Genomic DNA, 27,990 nt, shown 5'->3' with positions numbered 1-27,990 from the left:
CAGCACCCCGGGCAGCCCCGAGGTGGCCCCCTGCTGGCCCGAGGGTGCCCGCAGGCAGGCGGGGGCCCTACAGAGGGAGATGAATGCCTTGTTCGTTCAAAAGCTGGAGGAGATTAGGAGTAAATCCCCCATGTTCTCCACGGGTAAGACCAGAAGCTCCTCCCTGGCATTCCCCAGGTGTCCCCGACGTGGCCCCATTGGCATGGCCTGGGCCAGGCGTCCCCGCTGCCTGCGCTTCCGTGTGCACACCGCCCACCGCCCTGTGTGCTCCTGCATTTCCCTTGCTCCCTCGGCTTGTTCCGCAGGCCCTGCAGCCCTGGCGTCCCCAGCTGAGCACGGCTGCCACCTGGGCCTCTTGTTCTCTGCGGCCCCCCTCCACCTCCCAGGGGCCCAGGCAGAGAGAGCAGGTCTGGCTGCAGCCGCCCTCACCCTGGAGCCCCGACCCCACGGTGGGGATGAGGAAGCGAGTCTAGTCAGTGGCCCTGACGGCCAGGCCATGCCTGCTGAGGCCGCAGCCCCAAGCGTGGCCTCCAGAAACTGGCCCCCGTGCCCGAGCCAGGCCTCCTTCCTTGGCCTGACCAGCTGCTCCCGACACCCTTCCTGGGACCTGGGGGCAGTTTCCAGTCCCCCCCAACCTCCCTCCAGGGCCAGGCTGCTCCGCAGTCGGCACTCAGGGCCCTGACGCCGGGGCCTCAGTTTGCAGAGTGCCCGCTGGAGCAGACTGCACATGCCCCTCAGCCCTGGGAGGTCATTTATGGCTGAATGGCACTCAGCAGCCCTGCCCCGGAAGCCCCTGCCTGGCTTGGTTGTGACAGGCAACTGCTGGAGGCCACCTTGTCACAGGGAGCAGACTCCAGCCTGGGGAGGGAGGGGTGGGAACTGAGCCCTCCTCCTGCTGCCTCCCTGCACTCCGCCAGCCTTGCTGTCCGTCTGTCCATCTGCCAGCCCCACCCCTAGCTGACCACCCTGTTCTCCTTTCTGTCCCACGCTGCCTCTGTAGTTAGGAACTGAGAGCAGCCGAGTGCCAGGTAACAAACGGGGCAGCCCCCAGAGGAGCCAGGCTTGGCCTGCCAGCGGGGCCACGGGGGTCCCACCTTTGGGCACAGGGCCTGTCTGCTGCCCGGCCCAGCAGCAGTGGAGCGGAGGGCTGGGGGGGAGGCAGCTGTGTGTGCATGGAGGGTCTTGCCGCTGGGGTCCTCTGGGCACAGGGGCCACAGGGACACTGCCCAACACGCTCCTCTCCCTCTTCCCCGCAGACACCTGCCCCTTCTCCTCGCAGAGGTCGGTCTCCTCCCTGTGCAGCCTGGAAACCATTGCCGAGGAGCCAGTCCTGTGCCCTGGCCCTCCAGCCCTGGTGGCTGCCCCCCCCGGCCCCTGCCCCGGGGGGCCCCAGTTCTCTGTAGGGCCTGGTGCCAAAGCAGTGAGCCCCCCGGCTGCGGCTCTGGGAGCCTCCATGCTCCTCCAGCTCAGGACTGGGAGCCACAGGGACACTGAGCTGCCCCCTGAAAGTAGGCAGCAGGCGTGCAACGGCGGGGTCCCCAGTGGAGCGTGCGAGGGGGCCCCCAGCAGCCAGATGGACAGCAGGGGTCACCCCCGGGCCCTGGGCCATCTGCCCCCGGTCAGAAGGGCCAAGAGTGAGGGGCAGGTACCCCTGGAGCCCCTGGGTGGACGGCGGCCCCTGGCCGGGACCTCTCCTGCCGTGTACTCAGATGCCACAGGCAGCGACCGGCTATGGCAGCGGCTGGAGCCAGGCAGCCACCGAGACAGCGTGTCCTCATCCTCTAGCATGTCATCCAGCGACACGGTCATCGACCTCTCCCTGCCGGGCCTGGGCCTGGGCCGTGAGGGCCTTGCAGGAATCCCGGCCGGACGCCTGCCCCTGCGGCCCTGCTCGGCCTCTGCCGTCCACCTAGACCTGCCTGCTGTGACCAAGAGCAAATCCAACCCCAACCTGCGGGCTGCGGGCCAGCTGCCTGCGGTGCCAGATGAGCTGCGGCCCCGCCCCCTGGCCCCACGGCCGCCCTGGGGCTGCCTCCCCGTGGCGGGCCTCCAGGACTGCCCCGTGGCCGCCAAGTCCAAGAGCCTGGGGGACCTGACGGCCGATGACTTTGCCCCGCGAGTTGAGAGCCTGGGCCGCAGCCTGGGCCGCCACCTGGGCCCAGCCCGCAATGGGCCGGCGGGGCAGGCGGAGCGGCAGGACGCCCTGACAGAGCAGCTGCGTTGGCTCACGGGATTCCAGCAGGCTGGCGACATCACGTCGCCCACCAGCCTGGGCCCAGCCGGGGAGGGGGCGGTGGGGGGCCCCAGCTTCCTGCGGCGCTCCTCCTCCCGCAGCCAGAGCCGCGTGCGCGCCATCGCCAGCCGCGCCCGCCAGGCCCAGGAGCGGCAGCAGCGGCTGCAGGCCCGGCGGACACCCCCGGAGGAGGAGCGGGGCACCCCCGAGGGCGCCTGCTCCGTAGGCCAAGAGGGCTGTGGGGACATGCTGGCCCCCTCCAAGGGCCCCATGGACCAGCCACCAGGTGGCGCCACCACTGGGCCCCTGCTCAGACTCTGACCGAGCGTCTGCGGTGGATGTCAGCTGCCTCCCCTGGGCCCGTGGCGGGCGGGCAGGGTCCAGTGTTTGCTCAGGGCCTGTGAGCTCGTCCCCAAAGCTGCCCGGCCTGTCCTGGGCGTGGCCGTGTGCCCCTCTGCCCCTGCCCCTGGCCCTGCTCCCAGGAGGAGGGGCGCCCGCCCCGGGGCTGGGCCGTCTTCACCACGGTGAAGATGTGGAGAGAGACTTACATTTCTGGAGACAAAGCTTCCACAACATGAAATGGTGCCGAGGCCTCTCCCCTCCCCTGGTTGTAGCCGCGTGGGGTGCGGGGTGCGCGGCTCCGGGGATGCTTGTGACGAGCCGCCCCGGCCGTCTGCCTCGTTCTGCACAAACCCCGCTCTGTAAGGGGCGTCTAGGCTCTTTGTACACTCCTGAGCACGCCTCCAATAAACACATCCATGCTCACTTTGTGTGGGGCCACCCATCTCCTCTGCAGCCATGCACCAAGGGCTCCTGGCCAGTGTCTGGCAAGACCGGAGGACGCTCCCCGACCTCTGCCCTCGGGGGCTCAGCTGGACTGGCTCCCCAGGACAGGGGCTACAAGGCCCCAGCATGCAGCCCCTGCTCCCTCACTCTCTCCCAGCTCCACTCTTCGGGGGCAGATCTTAGCCCTCGGCAGGGGCCCCAGGCCAGAGGACCCCGAGCTGTGGGGGCTGCCTGCCCTGAGGTCTCAAGGCACATGGTTCCAGGACTGCCCCTTCCTTAAAGAAGCTGGGGTGCTGGCCGGGCTGCAAGGGCGTCTGTGCCAGGGCCTGTCCTCTGCGTCCCCTACTGCCCTGGGCATCTGGCCTCTTGGGAGCCACCTGGGATGTCAGGGGCCACCCCAAGGAGCTGTGTGACAGGTGGTTCTCTGGGTGCCGCAGGTGGAGGGCTTGGGACGGCCCACCCTGTGGCTCGGGGTGGGGAGGCCTCAGGCCTCTCCACAGGACAAGCCCTGTTTGAGCACAGGGACCCTTGGAAGTGGGGGCGGGGCACGGGCTGGACGGCAGGGTGTTGGTAGCGGGGTTGCTCTGGGGGCACTCTCCCTTGCTGGTCACTCCGTAGGCCCCAGGGACCTGCGCCGGTCACTTGCTCAAACTCAACAAAAGCTTGGGTGGGGGGTGTCCCAGGACCCACCGGGCCCTCCTCCCTCCTGGGGTCTGGGGAGCTGGTGTGTGGGGGCAGCTGTGGCCCAACCCTGGAAGGGGCACCAAGGCAGGGTCTTCAGGGGCCGCACTGGGCCTTCCGGGCTCCTGCAACCTCGAGTGCAATGAAGGGGGCAGCCGAGCGCTGGGGCTCCAGGGGCGCTGCCCCGCCTCTCGGGAGAAACAGGGTGGGCCCTGTCCAGGCCGGGATGGGCGCTGCCCCATCATGAGGTGCCTCCCAGGGCTGCTCTCAGCTCCAGGAGGCCCAGAGCCTCCTGCCCCAGGGAAGGGGCACGATCCATCCCAGGAGGCTCACCTGGGGGCAGGTGTTCGGGAGCTTGTGCCCCTCACTGTGCGGCCCCACAGGCTCCCCCAGCCTCTGTCCAGCCAGCTCTCAGGCTGGTGTGGCCGCTCCTGAGGGCCAGGCCTAGGGAGATGGGAGGACCTGCCAGGCATCATGACTCCAGGCTGGGCTGGGCTCTGGCTGGACCTCTTGAGCCCCCTGGGCATCAGGGCCAGGCCCTCCTGCAGGGGGGACCCCAGACTGGCCAGGCCAGCACCGCTCCAGCCCCAGGGAGCAGAGGGCAGAGGGCAGCCTGCCTGGGCTGAGGAGGCACCAGGGACGGCTGTACAAAGGCGGTCACAGGTCGCTGAGTGGTGCAGGCTGCAGGCTGGGGGCGCCGGGCCGGACTACACTGGGGTCAAGGCTGGGCACCCTCGTGGAGGCGAAGATCACAGGGACCCACCATGCACAGGGCCGCCTGCCCTGGGCCCTCAAACCACTGTGCCCCTGCTGCCCTCTGGTGGCTGCCTGTGGTGCGGCCAGGCCCGGGCTCTGCCAACAGAGCGGCCGCTTTGGGGTCGGTGAGGGAGCACCTGCAGGCAGGGCTGGGGGTGCAACGGAGTGGGGGCGAGACAGGTGCACCACGTGGGGCCTTGGAACATGCAGGACTGGTCTCTCGCCCTCCAAGCCTGGCTCCCAGGCCTCGTTCCCTGTGACACTGGAGTCAGTGCGGGTCCGAGACGGCCCAGCAGGACAGCACATGCACGGGGGTCTTGGTGAAACGAGGGTAGGAGAAAGGGGAACAGGCTCGGCCCCTGCAGGCGACGCCGGGCTGGCCTTGCCCTCGCCGCCACCCCCGCCCCAGCCCTTGCGTTTCTGGATTCTCCAGAGGTGAGGGGGCCTGCTGGGCCTCTTCAGGGCTCAGGAGCTGCTCTGCTGTGCCAAATTGCAGCCCTGCTCCCCAGCATGAGGCCACAGTGCAGGGACCCCAGCCTGCCCACCGGGTCATGGCTCCTCACTCCTAGGTCTTCACGTTGCTCAGCAACCAACGTCGCAGGCTTGCAGCTCACGCCCAGGCGCGGTCTGCAGGAACCCGGTGCCCACGGCTCAAGGCTGCACCCTGAAGAATGCATCCAGCTGGGGGGAGCTGGGACCGTGCGGAGCCCCTCACCCGCCCATGTCACAGGGAGGGATCTGGACCCCGGCTCAAGGCCACAGAGACAGAGACCCATGTGGTCTGATTGCTGAGCAGGACTGCACGGCAGCCATCAACCTGAGGGCCCTCGAGCCCTCGGCTCCTCTCTGTGGCTCAAGTCAGCAGTGCTGCCCAGTGCCTGCTGTCCCTGCTGAGTGCAGGGGGCCGGGCTCTTCCAGATAGGCTGGTGGACGTCCTCTCAGGGCCAGGGCAGGGGCAGGCACAGCTGCGGGAAGCCACACGATGGGGCAGTGGCAGCAGCTCACGGGCCAGGGCGGACCCGAGGGTTCTAGAAGTAACTGAAGGGAAGACCCTCTCTCGGCTTCCCCAGAGGACGGGTCAGCAGGGCCTGCCTGGACGCGCCCAGATGCAGCAAGGCCTCCAGGTGGGCCGCCTGCTCAGAGACTGCACTGCGAAGGTGCAGACGCCGCCGCGCAGGCTACAGATTCCATCGGGGCGAGGCCTGCGTCTCCGCCACAGCTATCTGTATATATTTATATAGATATTTATATAGATATATAAAAGATTATTTAACAGCTAAATACATTCCAACGTGAGTGTCTCACGGGACGAGAGCTGCGTCCCCACCATGAACACGGCAGTGTGAACACCGACTCAGGGCCTCGAGCGCCGTGTCCACAGCTGGGTGCGCCCGCTCCGAGTCACAGAAGCACAATATAAATATTCGGATTTGAATGCAGTTTCCCTGTTGTAGTCGAAATACATTCCTGACGAGTGACGAGAACAGTTCAGCAGGGCGGCGCCTCACTCGGCCGGGACCTCGTACTTGAAGATGACGCTGAAGAGCCGGCCGCCCAGACGCTCGGCCAGCCAGGAGTTCTTGATGACGGCCAGCTTGAGGCTCTCACAGCGCAGGCTCGCGTAGTAGTTGGTGTGGACGGCCCGGCCCATGCCCTCGATGACCACCAGGTCTGCACCGCGCTCCCGCACCAGCATGGCCAGCCCCTTGTCCAGGCGGCTTTGGGGAGGAAGGGGGCAGTGAGGCGGGCGTGGGTGGCAGGGCCTCACGCCCCGCACTGAGCTGCACCCGGGGTAGACGCCACACCCTGCCTCCCACCAAGGGCAGTGACAGCAAGAATGCCGGAGACCCCAACACTCGACACGCTGGCCTGTGAGCTCTAACTCCTGCCAGACTCGAACACAGTGGCTGTCTTCCTGGGCCGGGGACCCGGCGGGGCTGCGCCTCGGTCGCCAGGAGATGGTCCACTTGAAAAGTGGGCCTTGAGGACGCTTTTCTATTGTGGACTTTCAATGACCTTACTCCTTTTTACAGGTTTTTATCCTCCTCCCTTGCTGGTTAATCGTGGGCCTGGAGGTAGGACAAAGCCCACAGTCCACACTGGACAATCCCCGCCAACACACAGAGCCGCCTTGGCACTGCTGTCCACGGCTGGCTCCAGAAGGCGGGCTTCTTCTATGTTCTAGAAGCCTCAGGGCACAAAGCACTAAGATGATAAACTAGTTATCTAAGGATGACTATGGGGAGACAGCCCCCCGCCATCCACAGGTGGGACACACGGTGCCTGGAGCCCCACTTTTGGCCTCTGAGCCAGGCAGCCACGGGGGTGTGTGCTCCTCCGGCCCACCTGACCCAGACCAGCCTGCAGTGGGGCTGATGGGGTCCTGAGCCCACCCGAGGAAAGAAGACAGCCCAGACTCCGCCACAGGGCTATGGTCAGCGCTGCTGACTTCTGCCACCGTGCACGTGCACAGAGGACCCAGGGGTGACCCGGGGGACCAGGGATGGAGGTGCTGCAGGGTACCTGAGGTCCAGGCACGGGGAGCTGGAACCCGTCTGCATCAGCAGGAGCCTCTCTTCTCTGAGTGCTGAGCTGCCGGACACAAGGCACCAGCGCCCATGAGGCTTGCCCCGGGAACCGCCCCCAGCGCGCCACCCACCTCTCCGCGTCCCTGGCCCCGCACAGCTTACTGGATAACAGGGTCCATGGCCGCAATGCGCTCAGCCACGATGAGGGACTCGCTGTAGGTCACGTCGTTCAAGGCGGGTCCTGAGTTGCACGCCAGGATGACCTGTAGGACGCCCCAGGCTCTTTAGGGACCTCAGCGCCGCCCAGCACCCCACCAGCCTGTGCTCGCCTGCCCACTCAGGGCTGCCGGCTGAGGTGCACGCCCCTGGCGACCTCTTGCTGCTCGGCGGCCTCCGGAAGGGGTGGCCCTGGGTCAGAATGAAGATGGCCCTGGCACGCTGGGGTCAGGTGGGGGCGTCACCTCCTCCCCGTGTGCCGCCTCTTGCCCACACCTACCTGCCGCGCACAAGGAGCCTGGGGCAAGGGTCCCACCGCGCGGCCTCACCACTCACCTCCGTCCCTCTAGAGAGAAGCTCCCTGACAAAGGGGAAGACTCCCAAAATGACGTCTACTCCACTGTTATCTGCGAAAATTAAGGCACATTTGTGAGGGGGCCCCTGCAAGACAAAACCAGACGTGCAGTTGGGAACAGGCATGTCCACGCGCTCCGCACACCGCCACGCGCCACGCTCCTGGGGCTGGGCTGAGGCTGCTGGCCCCACGGGTGCTGGGGTGCTGGGGACACGGGGGCGGCTGGCCTGCGCTTTGTCCAGAACCGCTGAGGTCAGCTGACCCAGTCAACGGTCCCCACAGGAGCCAGGCTCGGGGCAGGGGCGGCCACAGAGACCCGCAGCTGGGGGAGTGAGCCTCCGGGGCCCCTGGCACACGGCGTGGGGCAGCCCCCACCACTCCCTGCGCCCCTCCCATCCTGGGGCCTGCCCGGGCCCCCGCCTCCCAGGCCTCAAGTGCACGTGGCAGAGGCGGCTGGGCAGCTCAGGTACCTTCAGTCTCTGAAGCCACTTGCTGTAGGAGTCCACGAGCCAGGGCCGCTCTGCAAAACATGGGGATGAGTCAGCTGCACCCCTGGTGGGCAGCGCCCCCATCGCCTGTCCCCTTCTCCTGGCAGCCAGTCCTCACCCACCCCCAGCTCTGCCCTCCTTGCTGCTTCCTCCCCCGCCGGGGTCCGAGTCCCCGAATGAGGGGCCAGCCCTGGGCCCTACCTTGCAGCTTCCTCTTCGCCTCCTCAAACCCAAACTGGGGGTCGGATTCGAGGACACTGCGTGAGGAAGAAGAAAAAAATGATAAAACACCTCAAATCTCAGCCATGGTCGTCCATTGTGGATCCTGAATGATGCGTTTTCCAGATTGGGCAAGCACACTGCTATTGACGGCAGTCGAGGTGTCCCCACCGCCATGGCCGGTCCCCACATGGCTGTCACGGTCAGTCCCTTCATGGCTGTCACGGTCGGTCCCCGCGTGGCTGTCACGGTCGGTCCCTTCATGGCTGTCACGGTCGGTCCCCGCGTGGCTGTCACGGTAGATCCCCGCATGGCTGTCACGGTCGGTCCCCACATGGCTGTCACGGTCAGTCCCTGCCGCCATGGCCAGAAGCTCTGCGCCCCGAGCAGTGATGGTGAGGGGTAGGCAGCACGTTTCCCCAGGTGAGCAACAGCACGAGCTCGAGAACACGGATGGGGCCTGGGGACGTCCTCTGTCCCTGGGAGCCACGAGCAGGGCTCCTGGGTCAGCGCTGGCCACCAGCCTCATCTGGCACATGCCTGCTGTGCCGCCTAAAGGCACAGCCAGTGACAAGGGTGGGGAGGGAGGCGGACAGCTCTCCTCAGTGTCCGTGTCCGAAAGTGCACTGGGGGTGGACCCAGCGAGGGCCAGGGGAAGGGGACACCAGGTGGGAAACAGCACTGAGCAGAGGGAGGGGCCCTGCTCTGCGGCGGCAGCCACCTGTGAGGCCCGGGGCCTGGGAACGCGGCTTCCTCAGGGGTGAGAGCAAACGACTTAAGTGGCTTCTTCAGGAATTAAGGCAACGCCACGTTCTGAGGGCGCCCCGCCTGGGAGGCCCAGGACAGGATGCTTAGCGCTCCTGGGACACGCACGTCTCACACCACGGAACCTGCTGAGCTCCTCGGGGACGCACCCTTGTTATCTCAAACATGAGGATCGTTTGACTCCCACTCTGTGGTAGCCACGAATTCAGATTTTTAACATTGAAAACGTCAGCCCCGCACCTGCCCCTGTGCCTGGGCAGCAAGGCCGGGTCCCAGCGCTGCCAGGGCGGCACGGCCAGCAGGCTGCCACATTCACTCGAGAGGCTGAACGGCCCAGCAGAATGCCAAGAAGCACCAAGCCCACAGGGACCCCCAGTCTCCCCACTGCCACCTCCACCTGGGCCAAGCTGGGCCGGCCAAGGCCCGGGGCCAGGCCAGAGCCACACATGGCCATGGGGGTGAAGGGGTAGGGATGAGGCCACACAAAGTGGCTGTGCAGACAGCAAGCACCTACTCAGAGACAGCTTTCGCTCCCCAGTCGAAGACGTTGCCGGCCAGCAGCCCTTTGACCAGGGCCAGCTGCCGCTCCTCCCAGCCCAGCGCATCCAGGGAGCGGATCACCCTCTGGAAACACTTCAGCGCCACGCCGTTTTCCCGCTGCTTCACCTGTGGGCAGACAGGAGACACGGTCACGAGAGCGGATGTGGCCTTGCCTCCCCCAGCGCCGCAGCAGAGCAGAGGAAGGGAGCCCGCTGGGGATGCGCGGAGCAGGTCACCAACTGTGAAGCCACTCTACGGGGACAGAGGCTCACAGCCACGCCACAGCAAGACTTTAATAAACCAAGATGGAGTCACAAACACTGCTGATTCAGAACTGTGCCAGCCAGAAGCGCGCGTCTAAACCGTGTGCCTAGAAGGACGAGGCTCAGTAGGGCTTCGTCCCAGCGAGACAGCGCGGTGCGTGAGGGCAGGGCAGAGGGGGCCAGGGCGGGGGACCTGGACCCCTGCAGGTGCCCGCTGCCCGGACTGTGAAACCTTGGCACCCGGATGGCCCCATCCCCAGACGCCCCCATCTGTGGGGAAGGGAGGGGAGATGGGAAGCAGTGTGCCGACCCCGCCCGCTGCTCTCGGGCACGGGGGCTCCTGGTCAGCACAGCTGAGGAGGGTGGTGCCTCTCGGCCACCTGCCAGGCTCTGGCGAGCTCATCACACTGCAGGAGCAGGAGTGACGTCCACAAAGACCAACTCTGAAGCTCCGGGCCGACCTCAGAGGCCAGGAAGAGGGCGGGGGCCTCCACGTGGTGGCCCAAAGCTCCAGAGATGCAGAGAAACGCACCCTCAGGAGGCTGGCAGCCCTTCGGCCGGCATGGAGGCAGCCTGTCCCAAAGGCTCCACGACCCGGTCCTGGTGCCCACCCGTTCTCCTTTCTCCTGCCACACACCCAGCATTCTAACTGGCCGCTGGTTAGAGCCCCCAGGATCCTTCTCTGCTCTGGGGGGGCCCCCACGCAGCCTCTGACCCACAGCTCTACAACAGGCATGGCCAACCCACGGGCTGCCTGGCGCTCTTGGGAGACAGACCTGCCAGGGCAGCCCCAAGAAACAGCCTGTCGCCAGCGCTGGGGGTCGGGGCAGCCCCCACATCCTCGCTCTCCATATCACTATAGAAGGCACACTCACCTTGGAGTAGGGGTCTGGGAAGCTGAACTCATTCAAACAGTGCTCCCTCGTGTCCAAAAGGCTGCGCACGGTCAGGGTCCCGTAAGCACTGCGGACAGAGCCGGGACAGGGAGGCTGAGCATGTCGGAGAGCTGAGCACGCTGCCCGCTCGCCGCCCCTGCCCCCAGGGGCATCCTCATGGCGTTAGGCACCGACCGAGAAGTGATGCAGCCTGAGTGGGCCCGCCCGGCCCTGCTGCGTGTCCCTGAAAGTGTGCGCTGCGGTAGGCAGGCAGAGCCCCATGGGATGCTGGGAGCAGTCACTGGGAACCCCGGCCTTCGGGTAAACCCACAATCCCCCGCAGAGGCTGCCCCTGGGGGCCGCGCACACCAGGCTCCCTGCCCACAAGGACCAGGCCTCTGGCCAGCTCACAGGGCCGGTTTCATGCCAGCCACGTGCTGGGAGAGGCTGGACACTTACAACGGCTGGTGTCGCAGCGTCTGCAGCTTGTTCCAGTACTTCTGGCGGAACTTCTCCGCCCTCTCAGCTGCGTCCACAGAGCCTGGCTGGCTGGCCACAGCACGTTTCACCACCTACCGAGGAGGACAGGGCGGTCAGCCTGCTCCTCTGCCAGGGCCATGCTCACAGCAGTGCCCCAAACACACGAGCAGCAGGCTCGGCAGGAGCTGCTGGCGACAGGCTTGTCTGCCCGGCACACCAGTCTGCCAGGGCTTAGTCCTGCGAGTGGGGACGGCAGTCACCACTGGCCCCAGCCCACATCCCCTGACACGAGCCCCGAGTCCTGCTCGCCACCAGCTCCCACCCTGCCGCAGGGACAGGCGGTTCTGAATCATCCTCCGAGCACACGTGGGGTCCAGGGCAGGGAGGGACCCCTCACTCTGAGGGACGTTATGAAGGAACACATGTTCCCTCGGGGTGCTGACAGCCCCAAGCCTGGTGTCCAGGGGCCACCCTGACTCCACACAGATCACTGCTTTTTGAAGAAACACAGTAACGGGCAGTTGCTTGACACACTCCTAAGAAACGTGCCTCGTTGGCCCGATGGATGCCAGGCGCTGTGTTTCCACCAGCCTCCCAACTCAAACGTGCCCGAACAGCTCCGGGAAAATGCCCACCCTCCTTCACCATGCCTCTCCTTTGCCCCTGGGAACCCACGGTGGCCAGAAACAGTTTCCAAACCACCCGCCGCCGCTCCGGGGGCGCCCGCCCACCCACCGAGCCCTCACCCCATCCAGCGCCTCCTCGAAGCAGCTGAGCCAGTACTTGCGAGCCAGGGCATCGTCCGTGAGGTCCACGGTGTCGGGCACGTAGGATGACGGGTCCAGAAGGAGCGGCAGATTCACCAACGGCCTCTCCAGCCGGTCCATTTCCAGCAAGTCAAACTGGGAGGACAAGAAGTTGGTAGACACGTCAGCTGCGTTTTTCTGCAAGATGCAAAAACCTTCAATGAGGTCTAGAGCTGGCTCCTCCGTGAGAAGAGGGGTGAGGGGGCTGCTGCTGCGGCACATGGACTAGCCGCCCCTCCCGTCTCCGCACCCCGCCCTCCCACCTGCCGTCCTCTCTCAGCCCGCGGCGTGCCCTCCATTTGTCCAGTGGCCTGAGCCAAACCTCCCGGGGTCCCGAGTCTGCTCACAGCCCCAAGGTCACCTCCTGCGTGTGATGCCTTCCTCCCTCCCGTCCGTGGGGCCTCCTCCCGGTGGCTCCCACCTCACCTCTTTGTCTCCCTGTTACAGGGAAGCCAGGGCGGGAGCTCCCACACCACTGCCCCTCGCAGCTCCTGCACTGTCTGCACCCTCCTTCTCCTCACTCGCGACCCCCAGGTACCCTGGCCACTTTTCTGGTCCTCGTTACTCCTGCTCAGGGCTCCGTAGGCGCTGCCCTCACTCACTGCCCCGTGGGCTCTTGCCCCACGCCTCCTGCCCAGGGTCAGTTCCACGGCAGGAGCACGGTGAGCCCATGGGGGCAGGCAAACCCTCCTGCCCTGTACATACCAGCTCCTTTTTCTCCAGAGCATGTCTGCTGATTGCACACCCAGGGTCGGAAACCACTGGCCCCAGTGACGATCAGCGAGGCCAGGCCACCTCACAGGCCAGGTTCCTGACCTGCAACCTGGGGCTGTCAGGCTCAGGTGCCCACTGGGCATGCAAGTATTTTTTTGAACAAATGGTCGCTCTCCCAGCTGGCTTTTTACACTCCACTCGGGAGAGTGGAGCTGATGCGTGTGCTCGCCCCTGGATCTCAGGTTAAGATGGTGCTGGGGAGCGCTCTGGGGCCAGGACACGCGAGTGAGCTCGTGCTTCCTATGGGACCTCCCCCTGCACTTCAGATAATGACCCGCCAAGTCACCACACACCTGGAACTTGGCCCTTCTCTGCTGGGACCACTTCTGACTAGCAAACTAGTGGGGTGAGAAGCAGGCTGCCCTGAGCGGGGAGGGTCTGCACAAGAAGCTCCCTCCCATGAGGGAGAAGCTGGCTTCCAGAACACACCCAGGAGACGGTGAACTCAGCGTGCAGACAGCTGACACATGTTCACGCAGATGAAGAAGGGTGAGGGTGGTTTCCCCAGCAACTAGCTCCACGAGCCTCCTGCCCAGCAGGGTACCCCCTGCTCCGCTGACACAGCCGAGTTCCAACCCCAGCTTTTCCCACGTGCTGCCTACGGAAACTCAGGGACACCCGGCCCCTGCACTTGGTCTCCATGCCTGGCTCGCGACGACCCAGCACAACAGGTGCGTGAGGCCCTGTGCGCACAAATTCGCCACAAATGCCGCCGGGCCGCCCCGTCGTGGGGATGAGAGCTCCGTGTGGCGCTGCAGCACTGAGGTAGGGTCTCTGCCCACGAGTACACTGAGTGTGATAGCCGTGGGGCAGGCCTCTGCACTGCCCCTGGACAAACGTTCTGACCAGCCCCAGGCGTGGGGCCCTGCCTGCGGCTCACAGGTGCCCGCCCCGGCAGAGCCAGCTGCCCACACCCGGATGGTGCTGCACACGGGGTCCTTCTCCCCAGGGGCTTGATTAGATCAGGCCCATTCCTGCAGTGTTTACACTCACTTCTGAGAGAATCTGCGTCCACCACTGAAAAGCAGCTTTCCATCAGAAACGCCAGCAGGCAGTCTGGAAGGCAGCAGGCAGACTCATGGGCCCAGACCGGCCCCCCGAGCTTGCCCAGCTGGTTCTTCAAACGGGCGCAGTCCTGATAACTGCTCACTGAGGTCAAGCCACTTGGGGCCTCTTGTTAATAAGCCTGCGACAGCCCACCACCTCCACCAGGCGGGGCTTGGCATAATGTCCTGTGTGTGGCGGATGCTGCTCCCACCTGGAAGACCCTCTCTATGCCAGCTCAGCAGGACAGGGGAGCCCCCTATCCAGGCACGGTAGCCTTACCCCAAGTGAGGATTGAGGAACGGGTCGGAACCTTGTGAGGAGAGCAGACTTTGTACTCCCTGAAACACCAGGCTGAGCACGGGGCCTGAGGGAAGGGGCTACGTCGGTTCCTGAGACTCTGGGTTTTAACCCTAATTCTGCTATGCATGGCCAGGGCGCGGGGGAAAAAGCCGTTTGCTCCTTGACCTTTGTCCTTCCTGCAGACACGAGAGGCACTGCATGGCCTCTAAGGCTTGGCAGAATGTTTGGAAAACGTGAAACACTCAACAAAGGCAGGAGAGCAAGCTGCAAACGTCTGTCTTCGGCCTCAAAGTCTGTGGTTAGATTAAAATCGAGTCTGCACCAGGAGAAGGGGCCTTTGAGCCAGGTCACAGCGCTGTGGTGGCTTTCCTCAGGGACCCTGAAGACACCCCAGTGGCGGGCAGCTCCCGTAGACCCCAGAGACAGCCCAGACCCCATACTCACGGCGCCGCCCCTGGTCCGCTGAGACGGGCAGGGCTCTGGGGGCGAACTCCTCAGCCCGGAGCTGCCTGCGTAGTTCTCGCCCCAGCTGTACTGGTTGGGGTCTGCAGAACGAGAAACCAGGCATTAGCCTCGGGGGCACTGGGCTGCGCTCAGAAGGTGGCACGGCCAACCTCAGGATGGCCCGACCGCGTCTGGAAAGGGGCAAGCCGCTGAGGGCCCCCACAAGACCAAGGGAGCTAGGGTTGTTCTGTGTCAGTGAGTTATTTCTCACGAGCATTGAAACCTCCTAAGATGGCCACTTAGACCTTCTGCAGCTTCTCAAAGATTTCTCTAATTTCTCTCAAGTCCAAAACCAGACTTAAGAACATATGAAGGATGGCCCAGCCTGCTCTGACAGGCGCCCCCCAGCAGCCTGCCCTGGGCTCCCAGGCTGTCTCGTCTGCAACTCCTTCCCGTGTCCTCTGCAAAGGAAGAGACCGAGCTCGGCTGATAGCAACGAGGCAGGAGCGGGAGGGGGCGAGGTCACAAGCCTGTGGCCCCTGCACGGAGCCCCTGCACTCTCGAGGACCCCCTTGGGTTGATCGCGTCATATGCAAACCCACGCGAGTCACTTTCCACCAGCCCCTCAGGAGAATCACAGCAAAGACTCCGCCGCTCCCCGCACTGCCAGGGAGGGGCCAGCGCAGGTCCCCACGTCCCCATCACAGCCCCGACTCAGAACGGGGAAAGTGGAGGTGGAGAGCTTCACCGACTGCAACGTAAGCCCCCGCTCTCGGGGCTCATTGCAGCTGCACTCCCCCACCGCCCCCACCCCCCACAGCACACTCTACTCACTGTCTTGTTCGGCTCCTTTTAGAAACGCTCCGATGGCTCCCAGGTAGCCTTCGTGTCTCAAGAACAGTGCCTGGACTTCCCCCTGCCACGGCAAAACCCCGCCTGAAGCAGCCTCACCGCACGCACAGCAAACCCTCGCAGCTTCTGATCAACCCAGCGCAGCCAGGCCTCCCTGCTCACAGCGGAGCCTCGCCGAAAGGCCCACAGCACGCCCGCCAATGGGGCCACGTTCAGACGTGGAATTTAAGAGCCAGTCACTTGGAGAAATCTGAGGGTGAATAACTCCTTTCACAAAATTAATCCCCGCCCAGTTCACCCTGTCAGCCAGGTTCCCTGGGCCCAGCCTGGAGCGGCCTGCAGCACGACAGATGACGCAAAGCTCATCTGAAGCTCTCGACAGCTGGAGATGGTCCCTGGAAGGCTCACCATTGATGACACGCCCAAACTCAGAGACGGCCACAGCGCCCCAAGTATAGGACGCCAGGAACTAGGAAGAAGGAAGACGCAGGGGCTGGGAATGGCCAGGTAGTGGGCGTCCAGCTCCTTGGCTGTCTGCCTTTGGGCCCCCTCACCCTTGGGTCTGCTAGTTATTTTTTGAGGAAGATTGTCGCTGAGCTAACATCTGTGTCCATCTTCCTCTGTTTTGTATGTGGGACGCTGCCACAGTATGGCTGATGAGCAACATGTAGGCCTGCGCCCAGGATAGGAACTGGCAAACCCCCGGCCACCGAAGTGGAGTGTGTGAACCCAGCTCCTATGCCACAGGGCCAGCCCCCAGCCTGCTAGTTTTGAAGACACTGAGGGTTCATGCTGGAGCGCCCAGGAAAAGCGATGTGCGGGGTGGGGCAGGGGGAGGAGGTGGAGCTTCCGGTACCTTGGAGAAGAAGTTAATGCTGTAGGTGATGGTGCGCATGGTGACGGGGTGGCCCCGGATGAAGAAGCCGCCGAAGTAGACCCTGTCCAAGCAGTGGAGCCTCGCATAGAGGCAGGCGAGCTGCCCGATGTCATTGCTGATCATGTGCAGCAGGCTCTTGGCCATGTCCTCCTTGGAGAACTCTGGGAGAGGGAATGGGGACAGAGCGCTACTAGGCAAGAAGACCCGGTGTGCGACGTGTGGGCGCCGGCGACCAGAGAGCGCGAGCGACAGAGGGAGAGGTACCTCTGTCGGCGGTGGCCGACTTCCCGAAGCTACTGGCGATGAGGTTGCCGCTCAGCCCCAGGGTCTCATGGGCCCCGCCATAGATGTCCTGCACCAGCATGTCCACATTGGTGTGATGGCCCTTGGAGGCCAGATGCAGCAGCTCATCAAACTTCTGTGGGGACAGAGCAGACGGAAGCAGGTGAGGTGCTGGGAGCTGGTGGAACCCCTGCAGCCCCGGAAACTAAGCTGGGAGAGGAGGCAAGCACTGCGTCGGCTGGGCGTGGAAGGCCCCCTCTCAGCATGGAGGGCCAGGAGAGGCAAGCAGGACTCTGTGGACCACCCACCCAGGCGATGCTCTAGACACTGGACGCCCGTCCTCCAGAAACCCAGGAAACAGAGTCGGTACAAAGCCTAAGATGAAGCCGCTGTCATGACAATCCAGCCAGCTGCAAGCCTCAGGTCCCACAGCCACCAGCCCTTCCCTGAAAGGGACTGAGGAGCAGAACTTTATGCAGAGCCAGAAGCATCTTCCTGCAACTGCCAGAATACCTTTGTTTTGGTGAGCAGCGCCCCGAGCCCCCAGAAGGTGCCACCTCCAATGGAGCTGCCGCCAATCCACTCGAATCTGTCCTCGGTCTCCACCTGGGAGCAGAATGAGGGCAGGTGCATGAGCAAGTGGGCCCTTAGCCACCACCCAGCAGCTTTTAGGGATGCAGTGGTTCAGGGGTGTCCCCAGACATGGGTGACAATGCTCTTGAAGGCTGAGCCTGGGCAGGCTTGGCAGGGGCTGATGCTGGAAGTAGGGACCCCGCCTTCCCAATGACAGCCTGCGCTGGGCACTCTGCATGTGGCCTTGTGCCCGTGGAGGTGGGAGCCCAGCAAGGCCTGTGTCACATCTGTCTGTGGCCCTGTGCCTGGCCCCAGCACACAGCAAGTGCTCAGCAAACCACTGCTGAACCATCACTCACTCATTCTACGAAGCCAAGCCTCACCTTCACAATAGAGACTCCAGAACCGATATTGACAAGAAGATATGGGAAGATGTTGGGGTGATTTGTCTGAAATCGGAACTCAGGGTCGGAATCTTTCTGATACACGAAGGCCTCGTGCGGGATGTTCTTTAACACAAAGTTGCACCCCTTTATCAAGCAAGTCATCACGTCTTCCTTGTCAACTCTGCAAGGGAAGGAGCCTGGCCACTGAAAACAGCACGGGCCGCAGGGAGGGCCCGCAGCACGGCACAGCTGCCAGGCTCATCTGGCAGCAGGGTCTCTCCTGGAAACACTGCTCCCGGCCTGGCCAGGCTCAGCTTGTAACTCTGACGCATACGCGTGGCTCTCAAAAACAGCAACTGACAGAGCAACTCGTAAATCACCATCCCCTCTGTACCGAATCTCTGGGGATGGGCCACCATCACCGAGCCAGCCGGATGCACCTGCAGCCCTGCTCTCTGCTGGCACGGACGGCCGCCTCGGCGCCCCCTGCAGGGCTGCTGCCCTTGCAAACCTCCCCAGCAGGAGCAGGCAGACTCCTCCTTGGGGCTCCTTTACCTTCTTCCACTTGGAGCCTCTAGCCACGCGCCCCGCCCACTGTCCTCAGTCTCGCACGCCTTCCTGAGGTTGGGCCACCAGAGGCCTCCTGCCAGCCCACCCAGAGCTTAGCCCCAGGCCCACAGCCCCCCAACCTGTGCCCAAAGTCTTGTGGTCGTGGGGTCTTAGAAACCCCCAGAGCAGGGTGGAGCGGGTGCAGGAGCCGGGTCTACTCCGGCCACCACATCAGAGCCCGACCCTGAGATCTGAGGCCAGCGGGCCCTGCGGTCGCCACTCACTTCAGCCGCAGCTTCTCTTCGATGAGGTCCTTGAACTTGTATGCCCCGCCCCCGGTCGCCTGAATGACCTTGGTCTCGGTGTTGACGAGGTGGTCCTTGATGAAGTCCAGGCAGGCTTCTATGTAGGTGTTCTCGAACTTGACGAAGTGCAGCCGGGCGGTCACCTCCTCCTGCACCGAGATCTCATAGGGCGGCTCGTGGTCTTGCTCGGCGTCCTGGGGATAAAGTCAGGGAGCTGGCGAGTGCAGGCTGCATGGGGGGGTGGGTGGGACACAACGAGATGGGCCCCTGGGCCCCCACCCAGCAGTGCTGACGAGCTCCGTCAACCCTGAAATCCGAGGGACTCTTGATGCCAATGCCGGGGAGGGTGGAGGCAGAGCATGGGGCGGGCAGGGCCTCGGGGCTGGGTGGGAACGTGCTGCCCAAGGAGCACGGGCAGGTGGGGGAAGGAGAACTGGGCTGGGAGGCAGGGAGGAGCATCAGCACTAGAAGCTTCCAGGAAGCTACGCGGACGTGGGCGAGCAGCAGAGGACGGCACACGGAAACTGAGACCTGCGCCAGAGCCAAGACGCAGACGGAGACGGAGACCCAGTGTGGCGCCTCCAGCTGCCCCGGGCTCCCCACAGCTGCCACCCGCGGCGCAGGAGGCTCACCTTGCCCGAGTGGTCGAAGGACCTCACTTTGGCGACTTTGTGCTGCACGGTGGAGTAGTAGGCCAGCTTGGTCAGCGAGCCGCCTGCAGGGCGACACACACGGCGAATTCAGGTGTGGGGAAGGGACCCGGCGGCATGCCGCCCATGCACTCTCCTCTGCCAGACTTGGGTCCTGCGCACGAGGCACCTGGCGCCCCTGGAACTTCAAAGCCATGCGAGGCCCCAGGCAGAGGAAGGGAGCTGACTTGGGTGCCAAACATTCTGCTCCCTTTGAAACAGTCTGCTCCTCCTCAGGTCCCGGCCCACTCTGGGCTGGAGACCGTCCACTGCCCTGGGACACCAAGCCCCGGAGGAGAAAGGAAGCCACCCGGTGTCCAGGCGACCTCGAAACAGGGAAATTCTGTTTCAAGCTCTCATCTTGAAAAGGACCCAGAGGAAAAGCTGACACAGCCACCGTTTTCACTGAAAAGCACACACTTGACTTGGTGGAAACAAGTGGGGACGGCAACAAAAGCAGCGTTTTCCCAGAGCGGACAGACGGGGGAACCAGCCAGAGAGCAGCAGCCTGCCCTCTGGGCTCTGGGCCGGGAGGCAGCTGAGGCCTCGGGGCCAGGGGAGGCCACGCGGAGGGTGGAAGGCCCCCTGTGGCAGAGAAGCTTGACGCCCCCGGGGACGTCACAGAGACGAGGAGCAGGAAGTAGGGCCTTTACCTGCCTACAGCAGACGGGGCGAGGGAGACAGCTCCGGGCTCACTTGTGCGTCGGGGGCAGCTGCGAGGCTGCAGGCGCTCACAGCCGTGGAAGCCCACGAACGACAGGAGGGAGGCCAGGCACGAGGCTCGGCCCCACAAAAGGACCATGAACCAAACTGCGTTTCTTGTGGGGCCCAAAAAACTAAGGCCGAAATCCCTCATTATGAGAAGAAGGCTAAAAATATTTTCCAATGGTTATTTTGTGACAAAATACCAAGGGAAAGTCATACATTGCTTAACGACGGGGACACGTCCCGAGAAATGGGTCGTTGGGCGATGTCCTCCTTGTGCGAGCATCATGGAGCGGACTTACAGAAACCAGGAGGGCACAACGCACACAACCTGGACTCTACGTGCTACTCTTAGGGCCACTGTCACAGGGGAGGTCCACTGTCGACTGAAACGTCCTAGGCGGCGTGTGACTGTACGTGAGGAACACTCCAGTCAGAACACAGGTTTGCAAACACCCAGGCATCCGAGGGGCAAAGCTCTTCCAAGTAAGAAAGGTCAAACCACCATTTCTGCGATCAGTCACAGCCTGTCCTGCCCAGGCCGTCTGCCAGGCAGTGGGGACAGATCTACGGGACATCCTGCGACCCACCCTCATGGGGCCGCGGAGGGGCCCAGGCGTGGTGTGTAAACCCTGCCATCACAGGCTTCCTCCCGTCCCCGGCCCTGAGCTTAAGAGGCGGCCCTGGGCTGTGAGCCTCCTTATCCAAGGCCCCTACGCCCCATCCGGCCTGGCCCAGAGCATCCTTCTCTAAAATGCTTCCTGTCAATTCACCTTGTGAATAAACTGTTTCCTAAAAAGACAGGCAATGCAAAGGGATGAAGACACATTTTGAAAGACTTGTCAAAAGTCGCTATAAACCAACTCCTGGGTCACGGAAGTCATTTCAGATTGTGTTACGTTGACCTTAAATCACAGCTCAAACCTAAGGGCTGGGGTTTGTAGGGGATGGCGGGCCAAGCCCCAGCACTGCCAGGACTCATCTCCCTACCCCCAGGAGGGAACAGACAGGGTCTGGGTGTGAGTGGGGACGTGCGGAGCAGGGCCATCAGTCTGAAGCCAAATGAGCTCAGAGCAGAGTGGCGGGAGCCTGCGGAGGGCAGAGCTCGCCTGTTCTCAGGATCCCCCGGAATTAGAGTGAATGCCAACCTGGCTCCTGGCACCGGGCTCCGCATCTCACACCTGACAAGCGCAGTGACCAGGCTGGGGACCGTGCACAGCCCTGAGCTCTCAGGTCCAGCCCATTCTCCACCCAGACTCACGACATCCCTGACTGATGGGGGCCCTGCCCATGTCCTGCCTTCAGCGCCTGAGCCAAGGCCTTCCGGTTCATCCAGGTCCACAGGGGCCAGGCATGGGCTGTCCTCCCTGCCACCCCCTTGGCCTGTCCTTCCACTCCGGGCCCCAAGGAGGGCAGGACACCCCAGTGCACATGACTGCCCTGTGGCCCCTTCTGCTTCACCTGAGGGACCCTCCCCATTGCCTGGTAGAAACGTGAAGTCACGTCAGCTTCAAGTACAAGTTGACAAACAAAATGTCCCTGATGCTTCCAAAGCGAGGAGTCCACCCAGCTGACATGGGTGTCCCATCCGGGAGAGGAGAGGACTTGCCAAGGGCACAGGGCAGCTGAGCCTCCCTGGATCGAGAGGCTGGGGTGAAGGAAGAGGAAACGGGAGAAGTCTGTTTTCAAAGCAAACTGTTGACAAGCACTGGCTCAGTGGATGCCTGGCTCGAGGACCCCCACCTCGAGCTGTGACCTCCCACCAGGGGCACATCATTTGAGGAACCAGAGACATGGGACCCAGACCCAACGGAAACTTCAAAGACAGGAAATAAATATCAACACTAAAAATATCCCTCTGCCTGTCCTTCTGCCAGGGAACCCCACCTGGGCTTGACCCCTGAGGACAGGCCACGCCAGGGGCCCCAGAGCCAGGACATTCCTTCCTCTGTGGCTACAAGCTGGCCCCTGGGGGCCACAGAGAACCCCCGAGTGAAGCCCCGGGGCAGTCAATCTTCAGCTGTGCTTCAGAAACATTGTTGACTTGTTCCCGCGGAGCACAGCCCCCAAGCGTAAGGGCAGCAGAACAAAGCCCGGAACCTCAGCACACACGCCTGACTACACGGCTGGCGCACCCACGGCACGGCAGGACACAGAGGACGGGCGGGGTGGGCCCTGAGGGCCTGACTCAGCCTCTGGAGAGGCCCGGGTGTGTGTGACCCCCAAGCTGCACCTTCCAGTCGGCACTGAGTTCTATCAGTTCCCTCAGGCCGCTCCCCTGCCCATCCCCTGCCTCGCCTGGCACTGGCTTCCCGCCGGCGCTCAGCCTCCAGGCATCTCACGCCTGCAGCCAGGCCATTCCCCCAGAGCACTGCCCCTCTCAGCACACCAGGGCTTGCAAGGTGGGAACTGAGGACCCAGGCCACGTTCCCACTCACTGCTCTGCACGTCCCTGGAGGACACTCTCCCCAAAGCCTGGGACTCAGAAACTCCCAAAAACAGCGGGGCGGCGAACGCCTGAAATGCAAACAGCTCCAAGGGGACGCCCCCACTTCTCCGGGGAAGAGGAGCACGGTGGTCCCTTCCAGCATTTGCAGAGCAGCTACAGTGGATCAGGTGTCCTGCGGGTGCTGGGACCAGAGAGGAGATGCTGCCCCGCCTTGTGTGGTGCTTAACCGACTACACTGGGCTGCGGAGAGGCACAGGCAACTCAGGCTGAAGCCAAGATTGGGGTGGAGAGGGAGAGAAGTGTGAAGCTGCTCGGGCTTACTCAGGGGGCCTCACCCAGAGCAGCCGCTCCCAGGAAGCCCTCCGTCCTGATACCGGCAGAAAGAAGGGCAGTGGCCGAGGGTTGCCCAGCTTCCAGGCCCGCCTCGCTGGCGGCTTACCAGCCGGTGGCCTCAGACAAGTTGGTCCACCTCTCTGAGCCTTGTGTCCTCACCTGTGAAGGCGGGGTGCTGGGGTGCCGGGCGGCCGTGCGGGAGAACGGTCTAGCACCAGGCCTGCTACGCGGTCAGGGCTCTGGGCACCGGCATCAAAGGAGCGGTGGGCCGAGAGGGACAACCCGGCAGCGAGGGAGGGAGCGCGAGGCAGCCACCCGCCCTCCGGCGCGTGGCGGGAGGGGCAGAGGCAGGGCGAGTGCGGGCCCTTGGGGGCTCCCTGTAGGCCGCGGGAGGCCCGGGGGCTTGACCAGAGGCCGGCGGAGGTCTCGAGGTCCACGTCCAGGCCGTCGAAACTCCGCCAAACCTCCACCGTCCAAGAGCAGGGCCTGCAGAGGCCGGGCTTCGGGCTGGGCCCGGTGGCCGCCTGCGCTCCGGCCCCTGCGCAGCGCTCAGGGCGGCCCACCCAGGCTTCCCGCGGCCAGAGCTGCAACTGCCTCCCGTCCTCGTCCCGACCCCAGACACCGGGGCCAGATCTCCCGCCGGTCGGGGCAACCACCCCTCTGCGCCCGGGATGCGGCCCCACCCGGCTGAAGACCCTCTGGAGTCCGACGACCGCCGGGCCTCTCCCGGCGGGACTACGATGCCCAGCATGCTCCGCTCCGGTCGCGCAGCACCTTCCGGTAGCTGTAGTCCGGCCGCCACGGCGAGCCTGCGCGCCGACGGCCCGCGGACTACAAGGCCCGACGGGCGGTGCGCCGGCGGCCGCGGACTACAAGGCCCGAAAGGCTGTGCGCGCCGGGGCCCGCGGCCCGCCCTTCGTCCTTGCCACCGCCCCCGGCCCGCCGGCCCGCCGCCCACGCCCGGCCCGCGCCAGCTGCGTGCCGCCCTGCTCCCCGCGCCGCCCGCGGCTACCTATGTCTATGGCAAAACGCTTGGCGTTCTCCAGGTTGCGGAAGATCTCGTCGGGGGGCAGCGTGATGCTCTTGTCCAGGCTGTCCCCGCTGCTCCCGCTGCCGCTCGCTCCACACTCCGCCATTTTGAATGTGCCCGGCCAGCCTCATCAGCCATGGAGATATATGCGCATATATTTGACTGCTAAACGCCCCCCCGCATAGATTATGCTAATGAGCGCCCGGCCGTCCCGCCCCCTCCGCGGTCGCCGCCGCTCGAGGGCCGACTCGGCTGGCCCGGCGCGGGTCCCCGAGGCCGGGCCGGAAGGGAGCCAGGCACAGACCGTCTGGACTGTCGTCGTCCTCGTTGTTCTTTCGCTGAGCTGGCCAGATGCTGGCCTCGTGTGCTCCTGGCACCTGCACGCGAAGGCGCATGTGACCCACCAGCCCGGTTCTTCAGGGACGCAGGACTGTCGGTGCCATAAGTCCTATGCAAACTGGGGGCGTCAGGGACCCTCGGGGTGGGAGATGCACCTGCAGCTGGGGAGGATGTGCGCTTTGATGGCGCGTTCTGAAGAAATTACAGGGGAAAGCAGGGGAGCCTCCCTCGAGGAGGCCACCTGTTCGCAAGATGGGGAATCTATGGGAGTTTGCAGGAAACAAGCTGAGAAAGCTTCTGAAGCTGGAGTGGGGACACAAGTGGTGGTGGGGACAGATTGCAGGGCCAGTCTCTAGGAAGCCCCCGCTGGTGTGGAGAGCCTTGAGGGATGTGTCTCCCTCGGAGGCACTGGGCGCTTTGGGAGAGCCCAGTGTTGGAAGCAGAGGATCCCTAAGGTGGCTTTGGCACCTGCCTCCCAAGTGACCCTGGGCCTGTTACTTTGTGTCTCCGGACCTCAGCCTCCGTCTGGGTATGCCACCAGCTGCCTGGCAGGGCCCCCAGGAGCACAGGCCTGTGGAGCAGCACAGACTCAGAGCTCCAGGGGCACTTCAGGGGAGGGGGCTGGTGGGTCAGTGCATCAAGCAAGGCTTCAGGGCGGAGGCAGCCTTGAGAGTGTCTTACAAGAGGGTGGGTGTGCTGCTCTGGGTGGGGAGGCCTGGGGTGGAAGAGTGCAGAGGGACTGCCCCTGGGGGGGTGTGGACCTTAAGCATGGAGGACCCTGGGCAGTGGGACGCCCATGGGCCAGCCTGGCCAGGAGACACAACCCACCCCGCTCATTGATGTGCCTGCCGCTGTTGCAGTAAATGTGTGGGTTAGAGAAGGAGCCTCCCTGTGCCCTGCTCACACTCCCACGGACTCAGCAGGGACCCCAGAGGCCCCTGGCAGCACCGGGCTGGCCTGGAGGGGGCGCCTATGGACATTTCTTGCGGAGTGGGCAGAAAGGAATGGAAGGCAAAGGGGAGAGAGGTGCTGAGCAGGAAGGAGGGAGGGCCGGCTGGGACCCACGTCTCTGAAAATACGTGAATGCCTTCTGGTCCCACGTCCAGCTCCTTCAGTCCCCACAGGGTGGAGTTCGCCCCTTGAGGAGCCTGGGTGCCTCTAATTTCCCACAGCATGCCTAAAAATAGGTGCCCTTTCTGAGGCAAGGGACTGCCCTTGGCAGGTTCATCACCAGCACTGTCTGTTTCGGCCCCGGAGCGTGGGCAGCCTGCAGGGAGGGCCAGGCAGCCACCTGTGGGCTAGCCAAGCAGGTGCCCGGGGAGCTTGTCCAGGGACAGGGGCTGCCAGCCGTTTGGGGAGGACCCGAGTGGGGGCAAACATCTTCTGTGTGTTTGGCCCAGCTGAACCCCTTTTACTGTATCAAGAGCCCCACCGCAGGATGTGGCCTTTGTGTACCTCTGGGCTGGACGGAGCTGGAAGATCCTGGAGCCACCACTTTGCCCCCACCCCCACCTGCAGGGAGCCAGTGAGAGGCCTGGGGCGGAAACTCAGCTTTCCTACCATATCCCTTCCTGCTGCCACAGGGGCTGACACCTTCTGCAAGGCCCACTCTCCTTCTGGCTGCCTCCCCGCTGCCTCCCTGCCTCTCCTCTGCCAGGACCCTGCCCTTCTTCCTGTGTCCGGAGGGTCCCTGGCCTGGACACCTTCCACCCGCGTTTGTGTCCCATGATAGTGCCCACTCCCCTTCACTCCTGCAGACATGCTGCCTTGGTGGCTGCAAAAGACACGTGTGAGGCACGAAAGACCAACCACGGAGGGCTGAATAATCAGATTTTATTAGAAGTCTGCAGAGCAGTCCCATAGGCTCCCACGTGACCAAGTTCAAATCCTGAGTACAAAGTCAAGCCCACGTGCACCCGCCCACACAGAGGAATCCTTTGAGGACTGCATGGACATCCCCCTCCCCAGACAGCCCATGGTGAGCCCCATCCCAACAGCCAGTCACACGCAGGGGCTTTGCGGCCAGGCTGTGTGGTCCTCTGCGCCTGCAGGCTGACACTCTTTCCTATGAGGATACACCTTGAGTTCCGCCTTCACAAAAGGCAAATGTGCCCACGGCACGCCCGCCCGCCAGGCCCCTGGCCCCGCAGCAACAGGCCCCGAACGTCGTCTACACGCTAGGACGCGAGCCCCCGCGTCTACGAATATCATAGAACCCCAGACCAGCGGCGGGGGCTTCCCAGAAGCCACTTGCTGAAATGCAAACACAGAACGACCCCATGGGGTCAGACACTTGGCAAGACATGGCCCCCAATTGTCCTAAATGACAAGGACTCTGTGCGCACATTCTCTGAGAATGACTCTCCTGCTGGCCAGCCAGCCCGGAGAGTGGCCTTCCGAAGAAGGGGCCGCCCAAGCCCCGGGCGGGACAGACGGATGGGAAGGCTCTCGCCCACGCGCCAGAGGAACGGGCTGGCTCTCTGGCCGTCGGGGCGCCACCTGCAGGTCCTGCCGGGTCACCAGGGCCGCCAGAGGCCGCAGGCCGGCTGGCGCGCGGCGGCGGCGGGCTTGGCCGGGGTGAGCGCGGGCGCGGGCGCGGCGCCCGGCGCCTTGGGCTCCTTGGCGGGCGGGGCGGGCGCGGCCGGGGGTCGCTGGAAGTGGTAGAGCAGCTTCATCTGCGTGTCGCTGGCCGCGTGCAGCGTGAGGAACTGCACGGCCTCCTGCAGGCACCACGAGTAGCCCTCGCTGTAGTCCTGGTGCAGGCTCTTGGGGCCGGCGGCGGCGGCGAAGGCTGCGGGGAGACCGGGCGGCGGTGAGCGGTGAGCGGGGGCGGGGGCGGGGGCGGGGGCCGGGCCGGGGCCAGGGCTCACCTTTGCTGTGCTTCAGGTAGCTGACGGCCATCTCCAGGATGTCGGCCTTCTCCAGCTTGGAGTTGGGCTGGTGCCGCGCAAACTCCTGCTCCAGCAGCAGCTTCAGCTGCTCGATGCTGCTGTTGATGCGGTCACGGCGCATCTTCTCCACCACCGGCTTCCGCAGCTGCGGGAGGAGGGGCGTCAGGAGGGCCGGGAGGGCGCAGGGGCCGCGGGGGCCGCGCGCTGGGCGGGCGGGCTGCGAACTTACTCGGTTTTTCTCTTTGGGGCTGAGCAGCTCCACGCTCACGGTGCTGGGGGCCATGCCTGGCGCGGAGAGAGGCGAGTCGGCGACAAGGGAGGGAGGGAGGGAGGGACGGGCGGGCGGGCCAGGCGCGTCCCGACCGGCGGACCCCGGCCCCTATATAGGCGCGGGCGGCGGGCTGGCGCCTGGGGCCCGGGCGCCGCGGCCGTTCCCACACTCGGCGGCCAATGGCGCGCGGGCCGCACAAAGGCGCCGGCCCATTAGCGCACGCTAAATTGCCTGTGAATTGGCGCGGGCACAATGGGTGCTCCCCGAGGAGCAGGTGGGCCGCGCGGCACAATGTCCGGGCTGTGGGAACGCGCTCGCCCTCATTAGCATCCCGGGGGCTGATGCTGGGAGCCCCGCGCCTCAATATGCTGCCTTTTCCCAGGCCGCGGGGACCAGGGGGGGCAGGAAGGAGCGGCGCCCCTCCCCTCCCCGTCTCTCCCCTCTCCCCCCTCCTCCCCAGCGACTCCCTGCTGCTGGCTGGCGAGGCCACAAGCGCAGATAAGAGAACGGCTTTAGGATGAACCAGGGCGGTGGCTTCCAGCGGGTTGGATAGCTTCCTGACAGGGACCTGCTGCCCTCCAGGACAGGAACAGAGGAGGCCACACTTCTGAACAGGAGCCTCCATCTCCCTGTGCACAGGTGGAAGATGGAAGAGGGGCCCACGCTCTTAGGATCAGACCTACTGGCCTATGTGGCAAGTCCCCAGGCTGTCACCTGGGAGACCTGACTTCTCCGGAGCTAGAAAATGGGCTGCCATGCCACCCTGGCCAGGCCTTGGTAGCTTCAGGGAGCCAGGGTACATGAAATGCCCAGCATGGAGCCTGGCACCTAGGCGGTACCCCCAGGAGCCACTGCACCCCATCCTCTGGGGAGCATCTTACCAGGCAGTAACATCTGGGGTGC

General features: G+C 64.4%; 3 protein-coding genes across 6 annotated transcripts in view; 1 reads left to right on the top strand and 2 right to left on the bottom strand.

Moving 5' to 3' along the window:
* Positions 1–2,993, top strand: part of PLCH2 (phospholipase C eta 2) — a 58,912-nt gene extending 55,919 nt beyond the window's left edge. Inside the window, exon 22 of the mRNA XM_070511295.1 lies at positions 1,257–2,993. Within this exon, the coding sequence (XP_070367396.1) occupies positions 1,257–2,554 (1,298 nt within the window). The 3' untranslated portion in view covers positions 2,555–2,993. The remainder of the gene's footprint in view (positions 1–1,256) is intronic.
* Positions 2,994–5,680: 2,687 nt separating this feature from the next.
* PANK4 (pantothenate kinase 4 (inactive)) lies at positions 5,681–23,728 on the bottom strand. 4 transcript variants are annotated; one of them, XR_006527379.2, is made up of 19 exons: positions 23,569–23,728; positions 19,013–19,095; positions 18,360–18,574; positions 17,524–17,707; positions 17,081–17,173; positions 16,550–16,703; positions 16,265–16,446; positions 15,391–15,472; positions 14,557–14,657; positions 11,932–12,129; positions 11,165–11,277; positions 10,706–10,793; positions 9,542–9,693; positions 8,245–8,300; positions 8,026–8,075; positions 7,537–7,607; positions 7,147–7,247; positions 6,980–7,048; positions 5,681–6,174 (listed from the first exon to the last, which is right to left on the bottom strand). XR_006527379.2 is itself a non-coding variant. In XM_044769509.2 (19 exons), exons 1-19 carry the CDS (start codon positions 23,690–23,692, stop codon positions 5,961–5,963), a joined length of 2,364 nt encoding a protein of 787 aa, XP_044625444.1. In that variant the 5' UTR covers positions 23,693–23,728; the 3' UTR covers positions 5,681–5,960. The 4 variants fall into 4 exon arrangements, 3 of the variants coding, with proteins under 3 accessions (XP_044625444.1, XP_044625445.1, XP_070367394.1); XM_044769509.2 differs by having other exon boundaries at positions 7,537–7,641; XM_044769510.2 differs by having other exon boundaries at positions 7,537–7,641; positions 11,932–12,087.
* Positions 23,729–26,294: 2,566 nt separating this feature from the next.
* Positions 26,295–27,226, bottom strand: HES5 (hes family bHLH transcription factor 5). Its single transcript, XM_044769323.2, has 3 exons — positions 27,046–27,226; positions 26,796–26,961; positions 26,295–26,716 (listed from the first exon to the last, which is right to left on the bottom strand). Exons 1-3 carry the CDS (start codon positions 27,097–27,099, stop codon positions 26,442–26,444), a joined length of 495 nt encoding a protein of 164 aa, XP_044625258.1. The 5' UTR covers positions 27,100–27,226; the 3' UTR covers positions 26,295–26,441.
* Positions 27,227–27,990: the final 764 nt, after the last annotated feature.

Source organism: Equus asinus, chromosome 5 (assembly GCF_041296235.1).
Source record: "Equus asinus isolate D_3611 breed Donkey chromosome 5, EquAss-T2T_v2, whole genome shotgun sequence".
In the NCBI taxonomy this organism is placed as follows: Eukaryota; Metazoa; Chordata; class Mammalia; order Perissodactyla; family Equidae; genus Equus; species Equus asinus.
Note: the sequence above shows the minus strand (reverse complement) of the source record. Positions and strands in the feature narration are given on the sequence as shown.

What these genes read in the sequence shown, in the direction of transcription:
- PANK4 (XM_044769509.2), bottom strand. Translation starts at nt 23,692, where the DNA reads ATGGCGGAGTGTGGAGCGAGCGGCAGCGGGAGCAGCGGGGACAGCCTG. An exon ending in CGCTGCTCACCAAAACAAAG is followed by an intron (nt 16,704 to 17,080) that starts GTATTCTGGCAG and finishes CTGTCCCCACAG; the next exon opens with AAGTTTGATGAGCTGCTGCA. An exon ending in AAAAGGAGCCGAACAAGACA is followed by an intron (nt 14,658 to 15,390) that starts GTGAGTAGAGTG and finishes CTCGTTCTGCAG; the next exon opens with ACCCCAACCAGTACAGCTGG.
- HES5 (XM_044769323.2), bottom strand. Translation starts at nt 27,099, where the DNA reads ATGGCCCCCAGCACCGTGAGCGTGGAGCTGCTCAGCCCCAAAGAGAAA. An exon ending in GCCCCAAAGAGAAAAACCGA is followed by an intron (nt 26,962 to 27,045) that starts GTAAGTTCGCAG and finishes CTCCTCCCGCAG; the next exon opens with CTGCGGAAGCCGGTGGTGGA. An exon ending in CTACCTGAAGCACAGCAAAG is followed by an intron (nt 26,717 to 26,795) that starts GTGAGCCCTGGC and finishes GTCTCCCCGCAG; the next exon opens with CCTTCGCCGCCGCCGCCGGC.